This window comes from Xyrauchen texanus, chromosome 1, assembly GCF_025860055.1.
Source record: "Xyrauchen texanus isolate HMW12.3.18 chromosome 1, RBS_HiC_50CHRs, whole genome shotgun sequence".
In the NCBI taxonomy this organism is placed as follows: domain Eukaryota; kingdom Metazoa; phylum Chordata; class Actinopteri; order Cypriniformes; family Catostomidae; genus Xyrauchen; species Xyrauchen texanus.
This window is the reverse complement of record NC_068276.1, coordinates 37,937,767-37,953,945: the sequence shown is the minus strand read 5'-3', so window position 1 is coordinate 37,953,945 and position 16,179 is coordinate 37,937,767. Positions and strand designations below refer to the sequence as shown.

General features: G+C 36.1%; 1 protein-coding gene across 1 annotated transcript; it reads right to left on the bottom strand.

Moving 5' to 3' along the window:
• Nucleotides 1–4,792: 4,792 nt before the first annotated feature.
• Nucleotides 4,793–11,487, bottom strand: LOC127645392 (uncharacterized). The gene is made up of 3 exons (XM_052128995.1): nt 11,214–11,487; nt 10,563–11,082; nt 4,793–4,869 (listed from the first exon to the last, which is right to left on the bottom strand). Exons 1-3 carry the CDS (start codon nt 11,421–11,423, stop codon nt 4,793–4,795), a joined length of 807 nt encoding a protein of 268 aa, XP_051984955.1. The 5' UTR covers nt 11,424–11,487.
• Nucleotides 11,488–16,179: the final 4,692 nt, after the last annotated feature.

Sequence of the window (16,179 nt, the reverse complement as noted above, 5' to 3'; positions counted from 1 at the left end):
CAATGGAAGAGCAGCATTATAAATATTAAGCTAAATTCGTATTTATCTCATCATCTTTTAAAGTGGGTTTTTATGATGTTTACTCCATGTAATAAAGGGTTGGGATGATTAAGGTGTCATGTGGGTGGAACGTCAGCTTCCCCCCGATTAACATCTAAACACCATGTGTCCGTTTATCTCGAAACTATCTGCAGACACTGATTGCTCACGCTGCCTGCAGCATTGGATCTTACAGGTTCATTTCCAAGCTGTTAATTAAATCTTTAATTTAATTAACTAAAATCTTTTAGTTTGTGCCAATCTTGCATACAGATACACAGGTGTTCAAAATTAAGCCACATCATAAATGGCAGCATAAAAAAGATGTGTGTGTGTGTGTGTCTAAAATTTAACAGGGATTTTTGAGAGTCATGGTAGTGCAATGTGAGGTCATTCAAAGTTTTCAAGTGTGTTTGCTGGTCTTTAGATTATAAAAGAATAAAAATCACATCAAATCCTATCCATACACAACAGCAAAATAATTTTTTAAAGTTTATTTAAAAAATAAACAGAGGTCACAGTACTTCCAAAGTGTTAACTGAACATTATGGTAATGTTATATTGTTTTTAGGCTGCATATTATCTTCAAAACATAACAAGAACTGAAACGCATCCAAACTAAATAAATTATAACATTAACTCTGGTGTAAATTCTGTGAAGCACAAAATCAAACTGGACTGTGATACCACATTCTATGTACAAAGTAGCTTAAGCAGAACCATAATGTGCACTTTGGAAACGAAAAAAAGAGAAATGAGCACAATCCATCCTATGTAAACCAGGGAAATTCCTATTGTTGGCAGACAGGTCTCAGTCCTAAGGCAACTAATGTGCATGTCTTGGCTGCACATGATTGTCTGAAGAACACAGACAAAATACACAAGCTCAAAAAGGGATGAAAAAAAGAAAAACAAACTAAACATTAAAATTATAAACCATGAACTAAAGGATATCCTCATGTGAATGACCTGATCTTTATGAACAGCACAGGAAAGCAGAGAAAGTAAAAGAAAGGGCATCATCTCAATGGCTAGCTCTGTTGTAAGCTACAGACAGATCAGGCAAGTCCAGGCTCATGACTCTAAGCATTTAATAAATCTTGCTCTGAGGGAGGAAAGGCCTCCAGAGATTGATGAACTGCTGACAGCTTTATTTCAAAATTACTATTGTTGCACTAGGGGCACTCATCATTAGTAAAATCAATGATAAGGTATGATCATTTCATTTCCAACCACACTTCTCCAGCTACCAACAAGCTGCACTCCTTTTTCCCCTATGCTTTAATTTTGTCACTAATCTGTCAGCATCTCTCTTATAATGACATGCTGCAAGCTGCCAGGCCTGTCAAATTGAACAGTTGCTGTATGTTTGTCTCAGACATTCGTACACCACTCATGTTATATCGCTTTGATCTTGAGTGGCAAATGCAAAGCCAAAGCGATTTGGAATAATGACTCATTAATTGGACTCCCTAATGCATGAGGACAGACCAATTCATTTGTAATGATCTCATTCAATTTTGTTGCATGCACTGGGCAGCTTGTCCAGAATTGAATTTGGCCTTCTCACATGTCACCACTGTCTGTTTGGCTGATTGTCAAAACAGTTGAATAATAGGTTAAGACAACTACTTGTACTTACATTGACCCTCATAATCTGCCTATAGGGATCATATCACTTAAAAAGTCGGAAAGAGAATTCATGACTAGATTTGTTGAGAAGAGCGTTCTCAAGAGCATTAAGGTAACCATTTGCAGGTGTCATTGATCTGAGAATTATTTATCTATTGCAGGCTGTGCAGAGGTATTATAACAGTAGAAGATATAATATGATGTGTCAGTCTTTACCCCTTGAGGCAGTAAAATAATTTATCATAAATTAAAATGCAAGTCAAATAAATTGTCATGTTGGAATTCAATTCTGTACATCCTGTAAATATTCAATCTAACTAAGATTACTAATACAAGAATACTAAGATTTACATTCAGCACAATTTATTTTGCTTTCATGAAATGTTTCTGTTCATTAATAATTGAGTTAATTGAGTTGAATTAATATAGAAATATTCTGGCATCTATTGAAAGAGAAAAGGTTTATTGAACCAAATTGCATCTTATAATACACAACTCATTACCACTTTACTTAAGTCATTACAATGCCCTCTGTTTCTTACAATATCAGATTTGTAGTTAATGCACTAAAAACTAACATGAACTAACATTAAACAATTGTATTTTTATTAACTAAGATTAATAAATGCTGTCAAAATATATTGACAACTGTTTGCTCAAAATACTTAATGTATTATCTAATGATAGCAAATTGAACATTATTGTAAAGTGTTACCAGAATATTTAAACTCTGCTGGTCCTTCACAATGGTGACCAGAACACTGAAGGTCCAAAAGGAACATAAATGCAGCATAAAGTAATCCATAATACTCCAGTGGTTAAATCTATGTCTTCTGAAGCGATATGATGGCATGGGTGAGAAACAGATCAATATTTAAGTAATTTTACTAAAAATAGACACTTTCACATTCACCGACCTACAGCCGTGGCCAAAATTATTGGCAGTGACATACATTTTGGGTTTTGCAAATTTTTCAGCTTCAGTTGTTGTGGTGTTGATTCATATTGTTTCTAGATTATTGTGCAGAGTGATCAGATGCATTTTAAATAATTGTTAAAAGCTTCAATAGCCCAAAATGTTTTACTTTATCACAGAAACCCAAATATCACCGTTTTTTGGTCCTGGCACAAAATGACCAGCCAACATAATTTCACAAATCATATCAGCAGCACCTGGAAAAGTGTGAATGAGTACTAGTCGGGTGAAATCACTATAATTCTAATTGGATTATAAGAGCAGACTAATTGCTATGAAAGGAGGGAAGAAGTGCTTCCAATCATTGTGTTGTTGTTAGCAATGGTTACCTCTAAAGAAAGACATGCAGCCATCATCGCTTTGCATCAAAATGGCCTCACATGCAAGGAAATTGCTGCAAAGAATATTGCACCTGAAAGAACAATTTACCGGATCATCAAGAACTTCAAGGAGAGAGGTTCAACTGCAGTGAAGAAGGAATCAGAACATCCCAGAGTGTTCAGTAAGCACCAGGAATGCCTCCTGAGGAGTCAGCTAAAGAATCGTGTCATCACCAGTGCAGAGCTTGCTCATTATTGGCAGCAGGTTGGTGTGAGTGCATCTGTATGCACAGTGAGGCAAACACTTTTGGACAATGGCCCTGGTGTCAAGAAGGGCAGCAAAGAAGCCACTTCTCTCCAAGCAAAACATCAAGGACAGACTGAAATTATGCAAAGGATTGGACAGCAGAAGACTGGTGCAAAGTTATTTTCTCTGATGAAGCCCCCTTCCGACTGTTTGGGACATCTGGAAAATCGATAGTCCATAGAAGAAAAGGTGAACGCTACCATGAGTCCTGTGTCGTGCCAACAGTGAAGCATCCTGAGACCATCCATGTGTGGGGTTGCTTTTCATCCAAGGGAGTGGGCACTCTCACAATTCTGCCCAAAAACACTGCCATGAATAAAGAATGGTATCAAAACATCCTGCAAGAGCAACTTCTCCCAACGATCCAGGAGCAATTTGGTGATGATCCGTGCATTTTCCAGCATGATAGAGCACCATGTCACAAGGCAAGAGTGATAATGAAGTGGCTCAGAGATCATTACATTGAAATTTTGGATCCGTGGCCAGGCAACTCCCCGGATCTTAATCCCATAGAGAATCTGTGGTCAATCCTCAAAAGGCGAGTGGACAAACAGAAGCTCACAAATTGTGATCAACTCCGAGCACTAATAAGGAAAGAATAGATCGCCATCAGTCAGAATCTGTTCCAGAAGCTGAAATCCAGCATGCCAGAGTGAATTGCAGAGGTTATGAAGAACAAGGGTCAACACTGTAAATATTGACTCTGCATAAATTTGAGTGTTTTTGCCAATAAACTTGTGAAACTTTTATCATTGTTTTCCAGTATACCACAGAAACATGTGAAAAATAATCTACAAATACTGAAGCAGCAAACTTTTCAAAACACAAAATTGATGTCACTGCCAATACTTTTGGCCACGGCTGTATTGGTTGGGGCTGGTCAAAGGTGGAGATTGATAGTCAAAAAGGACTTAAAAATGTATCTGTTTCTTACCCACACCAATCATATCTCTTCAGAAGACATGGATTTAACCACTGGAGTCATATGGATTCTGATACAAATGATTGCGAGTTGTCCTGAGACTATTTTGCACCTTTCATGTATGATGAGCTTTTAAAGTCCTTTGCAGATGAAATTGTAAATAAAAATGGCAAAAAATAAAAACATAAAAAATAATAGGGAATGGATTAGCCACAATGAACAAAAATGTCTTAATGGGATATATAATAATAATATCCATTCATGAACAAATATACCATTGTTTCACAATGGTATATACAGTACATTGTAACAGCTTTTAATGTTTTTTGAGTTCCCTCCTCCCTGAGTCAGGCAGAGCTCAATTGTTCTATTGCATTGACCGCTCCTCCAGTTCTCACTGAATAGAGTTAGTGTCCTGTGGACAGAATCTGACATAATCTGCACAGGACATGCATCTGCAGAGATGGTCTTAGAGTGGGCACAAATTCTCAAAGCTGGAATCCTTTGTAATTGCAGTGATGTGCTTTAAATCTTGAGCAAGATCACAGTGTAAAAGACTTTGCTGTTTCCCTGATGCACACACACAGATGCTATTCTCATTGAGCTGACAACAGTCTGTCCTTAATGGGGATTCTGCTTCTGATGAGAAGCTGGTCAAAAGAAAGGTCTAGACCTACCAATAGACAGAGAGACAACTAAAGAGACAATTCTGGACAGAGGAACACCACAAAGCATCCCCTCATTAGCAGTGTCCAAACACTTCAAGACAGGAACAGCTGTCTTTCAGAGAGAGGGGTGTCAAGAGAGGTCAAAGAAACAAAAGTTCAGTGAGCTTTCTTTTACACAAATAACAGAGTAGTCTTTAATAGAATCGAGGAATGTCACATAAAATAACGATGCAGTAAATTTTTCCACTACATGCTGTAGCTTGAGATTAGACCCCATTGCCTAAAAAGTTTCACAAATCAATTTATAAGACTCAAAGGCTATTTTTTTCTGTCAACATAAGTTATTAGTGGAAAAAAGCATTTTAAAGCAAAAACAAAAGGCTTCCTATTCATATTTTACAACTTGTACAGGGTTCATAGCACCTTTTTCACTTTCATAGCGAGTGCAAGAGACTTAATAGATTGCTATTGTGTGCCAAGCGGAGAGACATTTTGCCCTTTCTTGTTGCAGGCTATAGTTTCAGATGAAACATGAAGGCTAGAGGCAGGTCAATTTCTGCAACGCACAAGCTGATGGACAGAACCAATTTCAGCTTCCAAGACCTGCAGACGTATTATATAGCTAAAAAAGTGGTATAAGGTTGTCTAGACAGAGGCAACCAATGAAATACCAGTGTTAGAAAGTCAGTCTATATAGGAAGTTCTATCCAATTATTTCTCAAAGTAGTGAAAAGTAAATGAGAAAAGTTTCCTTCACCCCTCAGGGGTTAGATACTTCTATACTTTCTCAAAATAACTCTTTTACACTTCTTAGCTCTGCAGAGTATAAAAGTTGGTAATGATGTTACAAAAACCTTTTTCTCATTAACAAACACAATCATAGGGAGTCATTGTATGCCTTCAGAAGACTTGGAATATGAGACTTCTTTTGTTTCACTTTGGATGCTTTATTAAGCATTAAAGTGTGTCAATATGTGCTGTCATTGCATTTAATTCAGCCAACAGGACATTCGTTCACTTATTTCCTTTGGTGTTCTATAGAAGAAAGAACATCACATGTGTTTGGAAAGACATTTCCAAAACATGGGTTTGGATAAATTATGACATTTTCATTTTTGGGTGAACTACAGGTATATCTTACTGATAGTAAGACCTGACTGTTGAATAATCTTATCATACAGATAGGGAAACTGAGAGGAATAACATTTTATTTGTGGAGGACCCAAAGAGCTTTTTGGTTCAATTTAGTTTCTCTGAATAATTAAAAATGATTCACATTGTGAGAGCTTCAGACTCAGTTACAGGACCTCATCTAAACCTGTATAAACTTGCTTCTTTTCACAGATTATCATGGCAGAGGAGAAAACTGTTTGATCTTTGCATACTGTGCATGTATGTGTATGAATTCCTGTTTTACCTTCATGGATTCCTTTGCACATGTAAGAGTATCAAAAGAGTAATCTTTAAATGACCTCAGCCTTAGGTCACTCCTGTATGTTTTTCAGCTCCAGCAGTTAGTAACTCCATCCTGGGCCATCTTCTTTCCCAGAGAGGAGTGTCTATTTACTAAACGGCCGAATGCAACCCTTACCCTGGCTGGCCTGCTACAAAGCTCCAGTGAAATGCTGAAAGATGAAAGCATGACTGAGGCCGTCACTCACTCCATTCGAGCTACAGGCATCACCACGCTCTCACCATCTGTCACTCAAACAGGTGTGCAAAAGAGAGATATAGAGTGAGAAAGGAATAAACAGGTCAGAGAGTAGACAAAGCTGGTCTGGTGTACATTTAATGGTTTTTCAAGTGTGTATGTGTATTTGTGAGATGTACACCATGTGCTTTGATATGTACCCTCATACTGAATGTATGTGTCAAGGTGATGAGCAGGAACTTGTTGGCTCCTTGATGGCTTGTTTATTAATCACGAGGCTGGTGGGATAAGTCTCTCATCACCCTAACAGGTATAATTAAGCATTAAAGAGCACGCAAAGCTTGATGTGTCTAAGTCTGGTCTTTTGGGTTTTATCCTTACCTCAACTCTTTTTGATGTAAAAACAGCATGAGAGAAGTTTTGCAATGGTGGACATTTTGCATTGAGCCCAAAGTTGCAATGTATGAGGGCTTCTCTTCACGGAGCTGATGACCATTTCTTACTTCTGCTCCCCAGAACTCTGATATGAATCTCATGCTAGTAATGCTGTCAGTTGTTGGGTATGAATGTATATCACTGAACAGCTGGTGAAAATTAAAAGATTGTGGCAAAAATACTATGATATCAGGAGATAATCCAGCGTTTTGAGAACAATGTTCCCCAAAGACAAATTGGAAGGATTTTACTGTGCACATTATAGTTAAAAGATTCAAGGAATATGTAAAAGTGTTGGGGCAACATATTATGCCTTCCAGGTGCCATTTTTTCCCAGGGACTTCCCTGTCTCCAATTGAGAATGTATGGTGCATTATGGAGTGCAAAATAGAGAAATGAAAGTCCCGTACAATTGTGCAGCTGATGAGCTGCAGAATGGATGAAATAGTGATGCTACACAATGGTAAACACTCGAATGTCCTTTTTCAAACTTTTTTTGAGCATGTTGCAATCATTCGATTTAAAATTAGTGTATATTTAAAAAAATATATATATTTAAATATTACAATTCACAAGGTGAAACATCAAATCATTTGTTGTTTTTGTAGTCTGTAGTGCTTTTAAAAAATCATAAGGTGGTCAAATTTACAAATCACTTGTATTTATTAGAATTTTCAATACTGTCCCAACTTCTTTGGAATTGGGAAATTACAATAATAATAAAAACGCCAAATTTAATTTAGTACTTTGTTAATTATTCAATTTAATAACATAATGTCTTCATAAAATTATGCTCACTATTTTTCACACACATTATAAGTGATTATTTTTTTATTTATTATATATGGCTGCCTTTAAATTTCAGAAAGGGGTCACTAAAGAGGAGATTTGAGGGTCCTTGGGAACAAAAAGTTTGAAAACTGTCTTAGACCAAATGTATAAAAATTATAACATGGTCTGTGTACTTTTGCATCCATTTCTTTTTCTTTTTTAACCCCAAAATTAAAAACTAACAATGTGTTTCTTTCTTTATTGGTTTTAACACTTATTAATAAAATAAGCAGATTTAAAAAACTCATTTTCTGTTAACCATTTCATTTTCATTTTAAAAATTAATAAAGAGATTGGGGAAAAATGCGAAATTTTAGTTTTCCATCAGTGTTTAAAAAATTAGTTTACGCCTTGAATATTTAATATGCACATGTGAGCAGCACTGAAACGCCCCTTTTATCTGATTGGTGAACCCGCCCCGTCTTCTGCACTGCCTTAATCCTATCAGCCAGAATTAGAGTTGGATTGCTCTGCAAATTTGTTTCAGTTTTCATTAAATATTGCCTTTTTAAATGTAGTTTAAAAGTTTTTTTTAATATGTAATAATATATTTACTAAATGTTCATACAGGCTAATTTAACACGCCATGTCCCATATCCCGATGGACTTGCAGTCTGAAACGTGTCTATTAGAATTAATGATGCCTAAACATTCATTTATCATTTGCTTTTATCCAAAGCAAAATAACTCTTTTTTTATTACTACATTTATCAATGGGACACAAATACACACGTACTACAAATCATACAATGTTTTTAAAATAAAAATGATAAATAATAGACCAACTCCAAGTCAGCATCCTGTGACAGTTCATGTTGATCAAAGGGTCTGAATACTTATGTCAATGTGATATTTCAGTTTTTTCTTTTCAATAAATTTGCAAAGTTATCAAAATCAGTTTTATGCTTTGTCATTATGGGGTATGGAGTGCAGATTGATGTGAATCATTTAAAGCATTTTAGAATTAGGCTACAACATAACAAAATGAAAAAAAAATATTAAGGGGTCTGAATACTTTATGAATGCACTGAATATAACATTTCAAAATTGAACTGAATAATATATTATGATTCCCCAACAGGAGAATAAAGCACAAGGCGTACAGACATGATCAAGCTCACAAAGCTTGTTCACCCTACAAAAGTGTTGTGTGAACTGGATCTCCTCCTCCACTTCATCCATCCTTTATTGATTCACAAATCTGGATGAGAGATGTGGAGAGTGGGACATCAGAGAAAAATGTAAACATGCCATTCGCCTTTGCCCTTGATCTTCCATTTCCCTTCTCTGACACGTGGATGGGCCTGCTGGTTCAACACTGTAATGTGAGACAAATCTATCAGCCAATCGAATCTGTCAAGGCCCAAGGCATTTTTCTTCCCCCTTGCCAATCTTGTTCATAATTAACCTTTTGACATAAGGAGAACAGACAGACAGACAGTCAGAGAGACAGGTAAAGGAAAGTATATGGGAACGCAAAACAGAACATTTTAATAAATGGAAACCAACTTTAAAGCTAATTTAAAGGAATTTTATGTTATTAGACTTATTAAGATGATGCCAAGACTTTGTTGGTGATATTTAGAATTATAATAGGCCTAAAGGACTGTTGCTTTAAAACAGACTTCTTGCACGATGTCAGGATTTAGAGGAAAGAAAGCAGGTCATTGTAGAGTTCATGCCTCAGAGCAATAGATATACAGGAGATGAACTAAAGCAAAAATGTGGGCTGTGATCCATGGTTTAAGATGTATGGAAATTTTTTTTTTTTAAGTTCATGTCGTCAAAGAGATACAAATGAGGGGTGTAAAGTGATGAGAGAGGTACAGTACCTGTTTACCTTGGTACAAATGGCAGCGTCAGGCTGGCAGCCAGCGGGCTGTCACCTACTAAGATTATCAACCTGTCATTACCCAAAAAGTGGCCTTTTAACATAGAGGGCGGAGGTGAGCACCACTTTCAGGTAAGTGCCTATTGAAATATGGAGATGTGTAATAAAGTTCATAACCTCCTGGCCTGACTATCACATTTAAGCGTGACTTGTCATGTTAAGTATTCTTGATCAGAGACAATCTTGAGCTCATTACAGTTTTTCTCAATTGCTTTGGCACATTTTTCGAAACAGTCTTAACATTCTCTAAACTGTGAGTGCAAATGTCACAACTGTTTGCAGGAACTTCAAAACTTTATAGCATGTCTGCAAAATGTAGTTACTCACCCAAAACATTTAATTCATGCTTCAAAACCTAGTTATTGTGTCAATAATTTGGCCAAGGCCACCAAAATCTAAAGTATTTTTGTCATTGTGTGAGCCACACTGGTCAAAATGTTTAGTTGTTTTTTCACCACAACAGTCAACCATGAAAATTAAGGGTTTACTGTAAACAAATCTCATATTTGTTGAGAAAAGTCAATAGTATGTAGAAGAAAAAAAAGTCTATGAACATTTGTATTTTTACAGTGTTTATTTTTGTACTTCATGTGTATATATACAATACAAGTGTATTTACTGTACATGTAAAGTAACTGACAAGAGTAACAAGATTTCACTTTACATTTCATATTTGTGTATTACCACAAATACACAAACAACAAATAACATTCATGGGAAAAAAAACAAAACAAACAAATTATTCTTGGTGGACATCTTGTCGCTCACGTTGGTCAGGCCAAAGATTTTCATCAACATCACGTCTGATGTTTTCCATTGCCACACACCGTGGAAAAATCTCCTTGAATGCCGCACCCATCCCCTGCAATGGTCAGCTGTGATGTCCTCACATGCAGCATTCATGGCATCCAACAAAGAAATCTGATTTTGTGGTCTATGATCATACACTTTCCACCTCCATGCTGAAAAAAACTCTTCTATTGGATTTAGGAATGGAGAGTATGGTGGAAGTAATTCCACTGTTATCCTTTCATGTGCAGCAAACCAGTCCCTAACACTGTTGGTTCGGTGGAAGCTGACATTATCCCAGACAACAACATAATTAGGCAAATGTGGTCTAACTAAACCTCTTTCTTGTTCTGGAATCAGGTCTCTGTAAAGTGCATTTAGGAAGGCCAGGAGAAGTTGGGTACTATAGGGCCCAATGTGTGGAATATGTGTGCTCACACCGTTCTCTGAAATGGCAGCACACATTGTAATATTGGCCCCACGTTGGCCTGGTGTGTCAATTGTGGCTCGGTGTCCAATGAGATTGCGACCACGTCTCCGGCCTTTGGACAGATTAAACCCAGCCTCGTCCACAAAAACAAGAATGTGGGTCGTTTCATGTACTTCTAACTCCATGATTCTCTATGAAGAAACACAGAAAAAAATGTAACAGTAAATGTTTTTTCTTATGGGTTTCTGAAACTGAAACAGTAAAGTAATACAGGCATCTTAGAAAAACAGGAAAACTCACTAAGTGCACACCAATGGTTTACCTGGACATACTGGTACCGCAACGCCTTGACTCTTTCACTGTTCCTCTCAAATGGCACCTTATAGAGCTGTTTCATAGTCATCTGATGTCTTTTTAAAACTCTGTCTATGGTGGAAATGCTGACAGAATTTATATTTGCAAAGACATTATTGTCATTTATGATTGCACTTTGGATCTCTCTTAGCCTGATGGAATTGTTGGCTATGACCATGTTGCAAATTTCTTGTTCTTGCAGTTGGTTAAATACTGCTGCTCTGCCACCAGCGCAAGGTTGTCGTGCAGTTCTATAGAATAAACAAATAGACTTGCATTTACCTTTACAATATTGTTGTTTATACTGTAAAAATAGTTTACATACTGTAAAACAAAACAAAAAACATATTTACCTGTTTTCCCTACTGAAAGGTTTGCACAATTGATGACACTGTGGACCTGTTTACATTAGGCTGTACTCTTCGACCAGCCTCTTCCATTGTTAAACCATGATTTATGACATGATCCACAAGTGTGGCTCTGATTTCATCAGAGACTCTGACTCTTCTATTTCCACCTCTTCCTCGATTATTTCTTCCTCTACCACCACCACGTATTCTTACACGCCTTCCAATTGCTCTTCCATGAGCATGTTGCTGCAGTTCAGGGTTGTGAATGTCCTCCATTCTCAAAAACTTCTACAGCAGTGATTGTGCTGTGGGCAATCTATATATATATAGACATATATATATTTATACTCCCAAAGTTGATTGGTTAAATGGTTAAATGGTTGATTCATATTAGAGGTAATTTGCAATTAGATTGCGAATGCAATTAGAGGTCATGTGCCAATTTAGCAAACATTACAAACAATGTCAATGTCAGATATATTTTAGAATATACATTCATGTATACTAATTATGATAATTGAATAGATCGTTTTGAATGTGATGGCTTACACAATAAAAAATGTCTGAGAAAATGTTTGACAGTGTAAGTGAGAATCGAGTCATCAGTTTTGATCAACAAGCCATATGCAATTATTTGTTGTCCAAACTGCAGACAGTTGTATGTACTCTTTGCATACATGTGCCAAAGCATTTGCAAGTTGCTCAAATCAATAAGAAATTCCAATCTGATGTGAAAAAGAAGCGAATTGTTCAGAGATCTGAACTTAATGTTTTGGGAAATAAAAAAAACATTTGAGAACTGAGCCAAAGCAATTGAGAAAAACTGTAATACCCTTCATGGACGCATGGATTTAAATAATAACTCTTTCTTTAGTAATTAATTAAAGGAATGTTCCGGGTTCAATGCAATATTAAGCTCAATTGACAGCATTTGTGGCACAATGTTGATTACTACAAAAATGTATTGTGACATATCCCTCCTTTTCTTTAATAAAGCAAAAATCGAGGTTAAAGAGAGACACTTACAATGAAAGTGAATGGGCCAATTTTTGGAGGATTTAAACAGAAATGTGAAGCATATCATTTAATAAAAGCACTTTTATTAAATCTTCTGTTAGATTCTTGTATTATTTGAGCTGTAAAGTTGCTGAAATTGTAATTTTAGGGTTTGTTGACATTAAATCGTCATGGTAATGAAGTTGTAAAATTGGCTATAACTTTACACAGAAAAGGTTATTAAGAGATTGTATCTCACTAAAATCATGTTAACACATATCCTTTATGTTTTGTGGCTATACTTTTGAAACAGTGAGTATTTAAATGTTCAGAAACTACCCCCATTAACTTCTATTGAATGTCCCTCACTGGAACCTCGATTTATGCTTTTAAAAAAAAAAAAAAAAAAAAAGGAGGGACGAATCAATGTAAATGGTTGTGGTAATCAATATTATGCCACGAATGCTGTTGATTGAGCTGAAACTGTATTGAACCCGGAATATCCCTTTACGTAATACACAGTACCTGAAAATATGTGTTGAAACAAAGATCGTTTCCTGACTGAGCTGTGAGAAGATCTGTGGCTGAGAATTTGTTGGTACGTTTTACCTGATTATTATAACAGAATAACCTTCAAGTTGACATGTGCATCTTAAACATTTCAATCCACAAGTTCAGAATTGTTTGTATATGTAAAGTCAAAACAAATCCATCTTTTATTTACTGACAAAATGTCACACCATGCCACTTAAAAATTATAAAATGACACATCATCAAGCTAATCCTTGTAGTGCAGGGCATCAATGGCATGTGATAATTTTTTCCTATTTCCACAGATGAATTTTGACTTTGTATTACAGCAGATGATGAGTATGCCATACAGATTTTACTCTTACAGTACATTTTGATTGACATATTACTTTCATCTCCAGTGTGAAGCTTCCCACATCTTTGGTGTGAATGTACATGACTGCAATTCAAGGCAAGACATTGTTTTCTCACCACTGACGATCTGCAACAAAGCATTTCAAACTTTTTGCTTTTTTTCCCATCATGAGCCTTTGTCAAATAGGTGCTTCAGATGTTGTGGTACAGCTGAAGGATATTTCAACACCCGATATCGAAAAACTAGAACTGAATGTCGGTCACATGTCACTACATTTAGAGGTACAGAATTTCTCCAAAAGTGATTGTGATTTCCACTGGACCTGTTCATGAAAATATTTGTAAGCTTCCAAAATCTGGAAAAGACAGGATTTAGACTTTGACAGAAAGCTATAGAACAGCAGTTCTTTATTTCTGAGAAAATATTAAATAAAGTACCATACCAAATTATATTAAATTATTATTCTTATCTTATATTCATGTGTCCCATTGTTGCATATGATATATTGTATGTGTGGACAGACAGACAGACAGACAGACGGACGGACGGACGGAGGAATGGATGGATGGATGGATGGATGGATGGATGGATGGATGGATGGATAGATGGATAGATAGATAGATAGATAGATAGATAGATAGATAGATAGATAGATAGATAGATAGATAGATAGATAGATAGATAGATAGATAGATAGATAGATAGATAGAATGCTTTTCCTTTTCTTATCTATCTATCTTAGTTTTTTTTTGTTAGTGTGAAAAACACATAAATATGCACTGCTAATTTAGCTGTCATCACTGTCTGAAATTACAACACAAGACTAAAGTAGTGCTCTCCTTTGGCACAACCTCAACACGCTTTGAAGTATCAAAGGTGTGCTGAATGACTCGCCTGCTGAACAGTGAGGCAACATGTGTCATTTAGGCTTTTTATTTTTTCAAGGACTGTGCTTTATCTATCCAATCATGTGGATTTGAAGTGTGAGAGAACACTGAACAAAACAAACAAATTGAAAGACATGTATGTAATTTAAAATTAGAAGATAAAGATTTTTATACATGCTTTAGAATCTTATTACATAAGCATTAAAGAAAGAGATGAATTTATTTTAATATATACAAAGCATATATGTAAACATACAGTATGCAGTATGTATATTAATGATAGTCCATGTGTGGACATTTTTCAAACCTCAAACCTATGTTTGAGATGAACAGAGCTTTGGAGACTCAATCAGGTACATTACTTTGCAGTGTTAGATAATGTTTCCGAAGCCACAAATAAAAACTCTATCTTAGAGCAGAGCACAGAGAGTTGAAAGGGTGTTGTCCCATGGTAGATGTGGAAAGTCCCCAATTATGTGATAATTTTAGTGAGTGGTTTGGGACATATTTATATTCGTTTTGCATTTACGACATTTCACCACAAACACATTCCATCAACCCAGACAAACGTCAGCCTCCATCATTCAGTCATTCATTCATTCACTCATTCACTCATGAAATAAGCCATGATTTATGTGTGACTTGTGAGGAAGTCTTTGGGTTTTAAACTACCACTTTAAAAGAGATGAGTTAATGACCTTATTTCAGGTTGTTTGTGTATTTGTGAGAGGGCTCAATATTAATGATAACATTAATTAATCCACACTAAGTAAATACACAAATTTTATGTGCAACAGTTATGGGTGGAATTAAGAGATCAAACTACCTGAGGGTATCCAAATGAATGTAAGCTCTTTATAAGCTTCAGTTTTCCATTCTAATGTATTTTCTGTGGAATTTAAACCATACCTCAACATACATTTAAACCCACTTCCAGAACAGGTGAGGTATCACAGAAAGCTTCAATGTACAGTGTGATAGGCATTAGCAAAACTCTTCCCACACATCCACCCACCAAAAGCACAAGGTCTCATGCTTTGGAAGCTATAATTTTAATCGCTGGCCCTATGCAAGAAACCAGCAGGTAACAAAGAGGAGAATGAGACAGGCTCGTCTCTGGAGGTACAGGAGACTCTCAGGCACAGCAGGGTTGGAACAGCTCTGTGTGTTAATCTCTCTTGGGCTACAATTTATAGCCATTATGGCAGTCTATTTTCAGCCCCTGTGATGGATTCTGCTCTATTATTGGCCATTATGGGGACGAGATGGCTTTGCAAGCATGTTGCAGATTGCTGGGCACCACTGTGACATTCAAGTGAAATCTACTTTGCACACAGTCCTCACAGACTATAAGAGTGAGAGTAAAACATCCAGACTTATTATTACATGTAGTATGAGTGGATGAGGTATGTTGATAGGCAGGCAGTGCGTAGCGTGTAACCAGACCAACAAATAGTAAAAGCAACACTTTTAGTGCATATTGGTGAAAAGTTCAACATTTCAAATAATGTATATATATATATTTTGGTTTTTTACAATTTTCAAAGTGGGATCACATTGACTGATCCAATCACAATGGAGATTCAGTTGTTTATAGAATACTTGAGATATAATTAAATGTCAAATGTGAATGAAATGAACAAGAAAATTGTGTTGAAAAATTGTGCCCTATAGCCCCGTTATCTTCTCATCACTATAAACCCCCTTGCCGCAATTCTTTTTAAATATATTTTTTATTCAAAATAACCTTCTGTTGTTATTTATTTTTAAACAAACTATGTTGCTCTAATAATATTCCATAATAAATGTATTTCT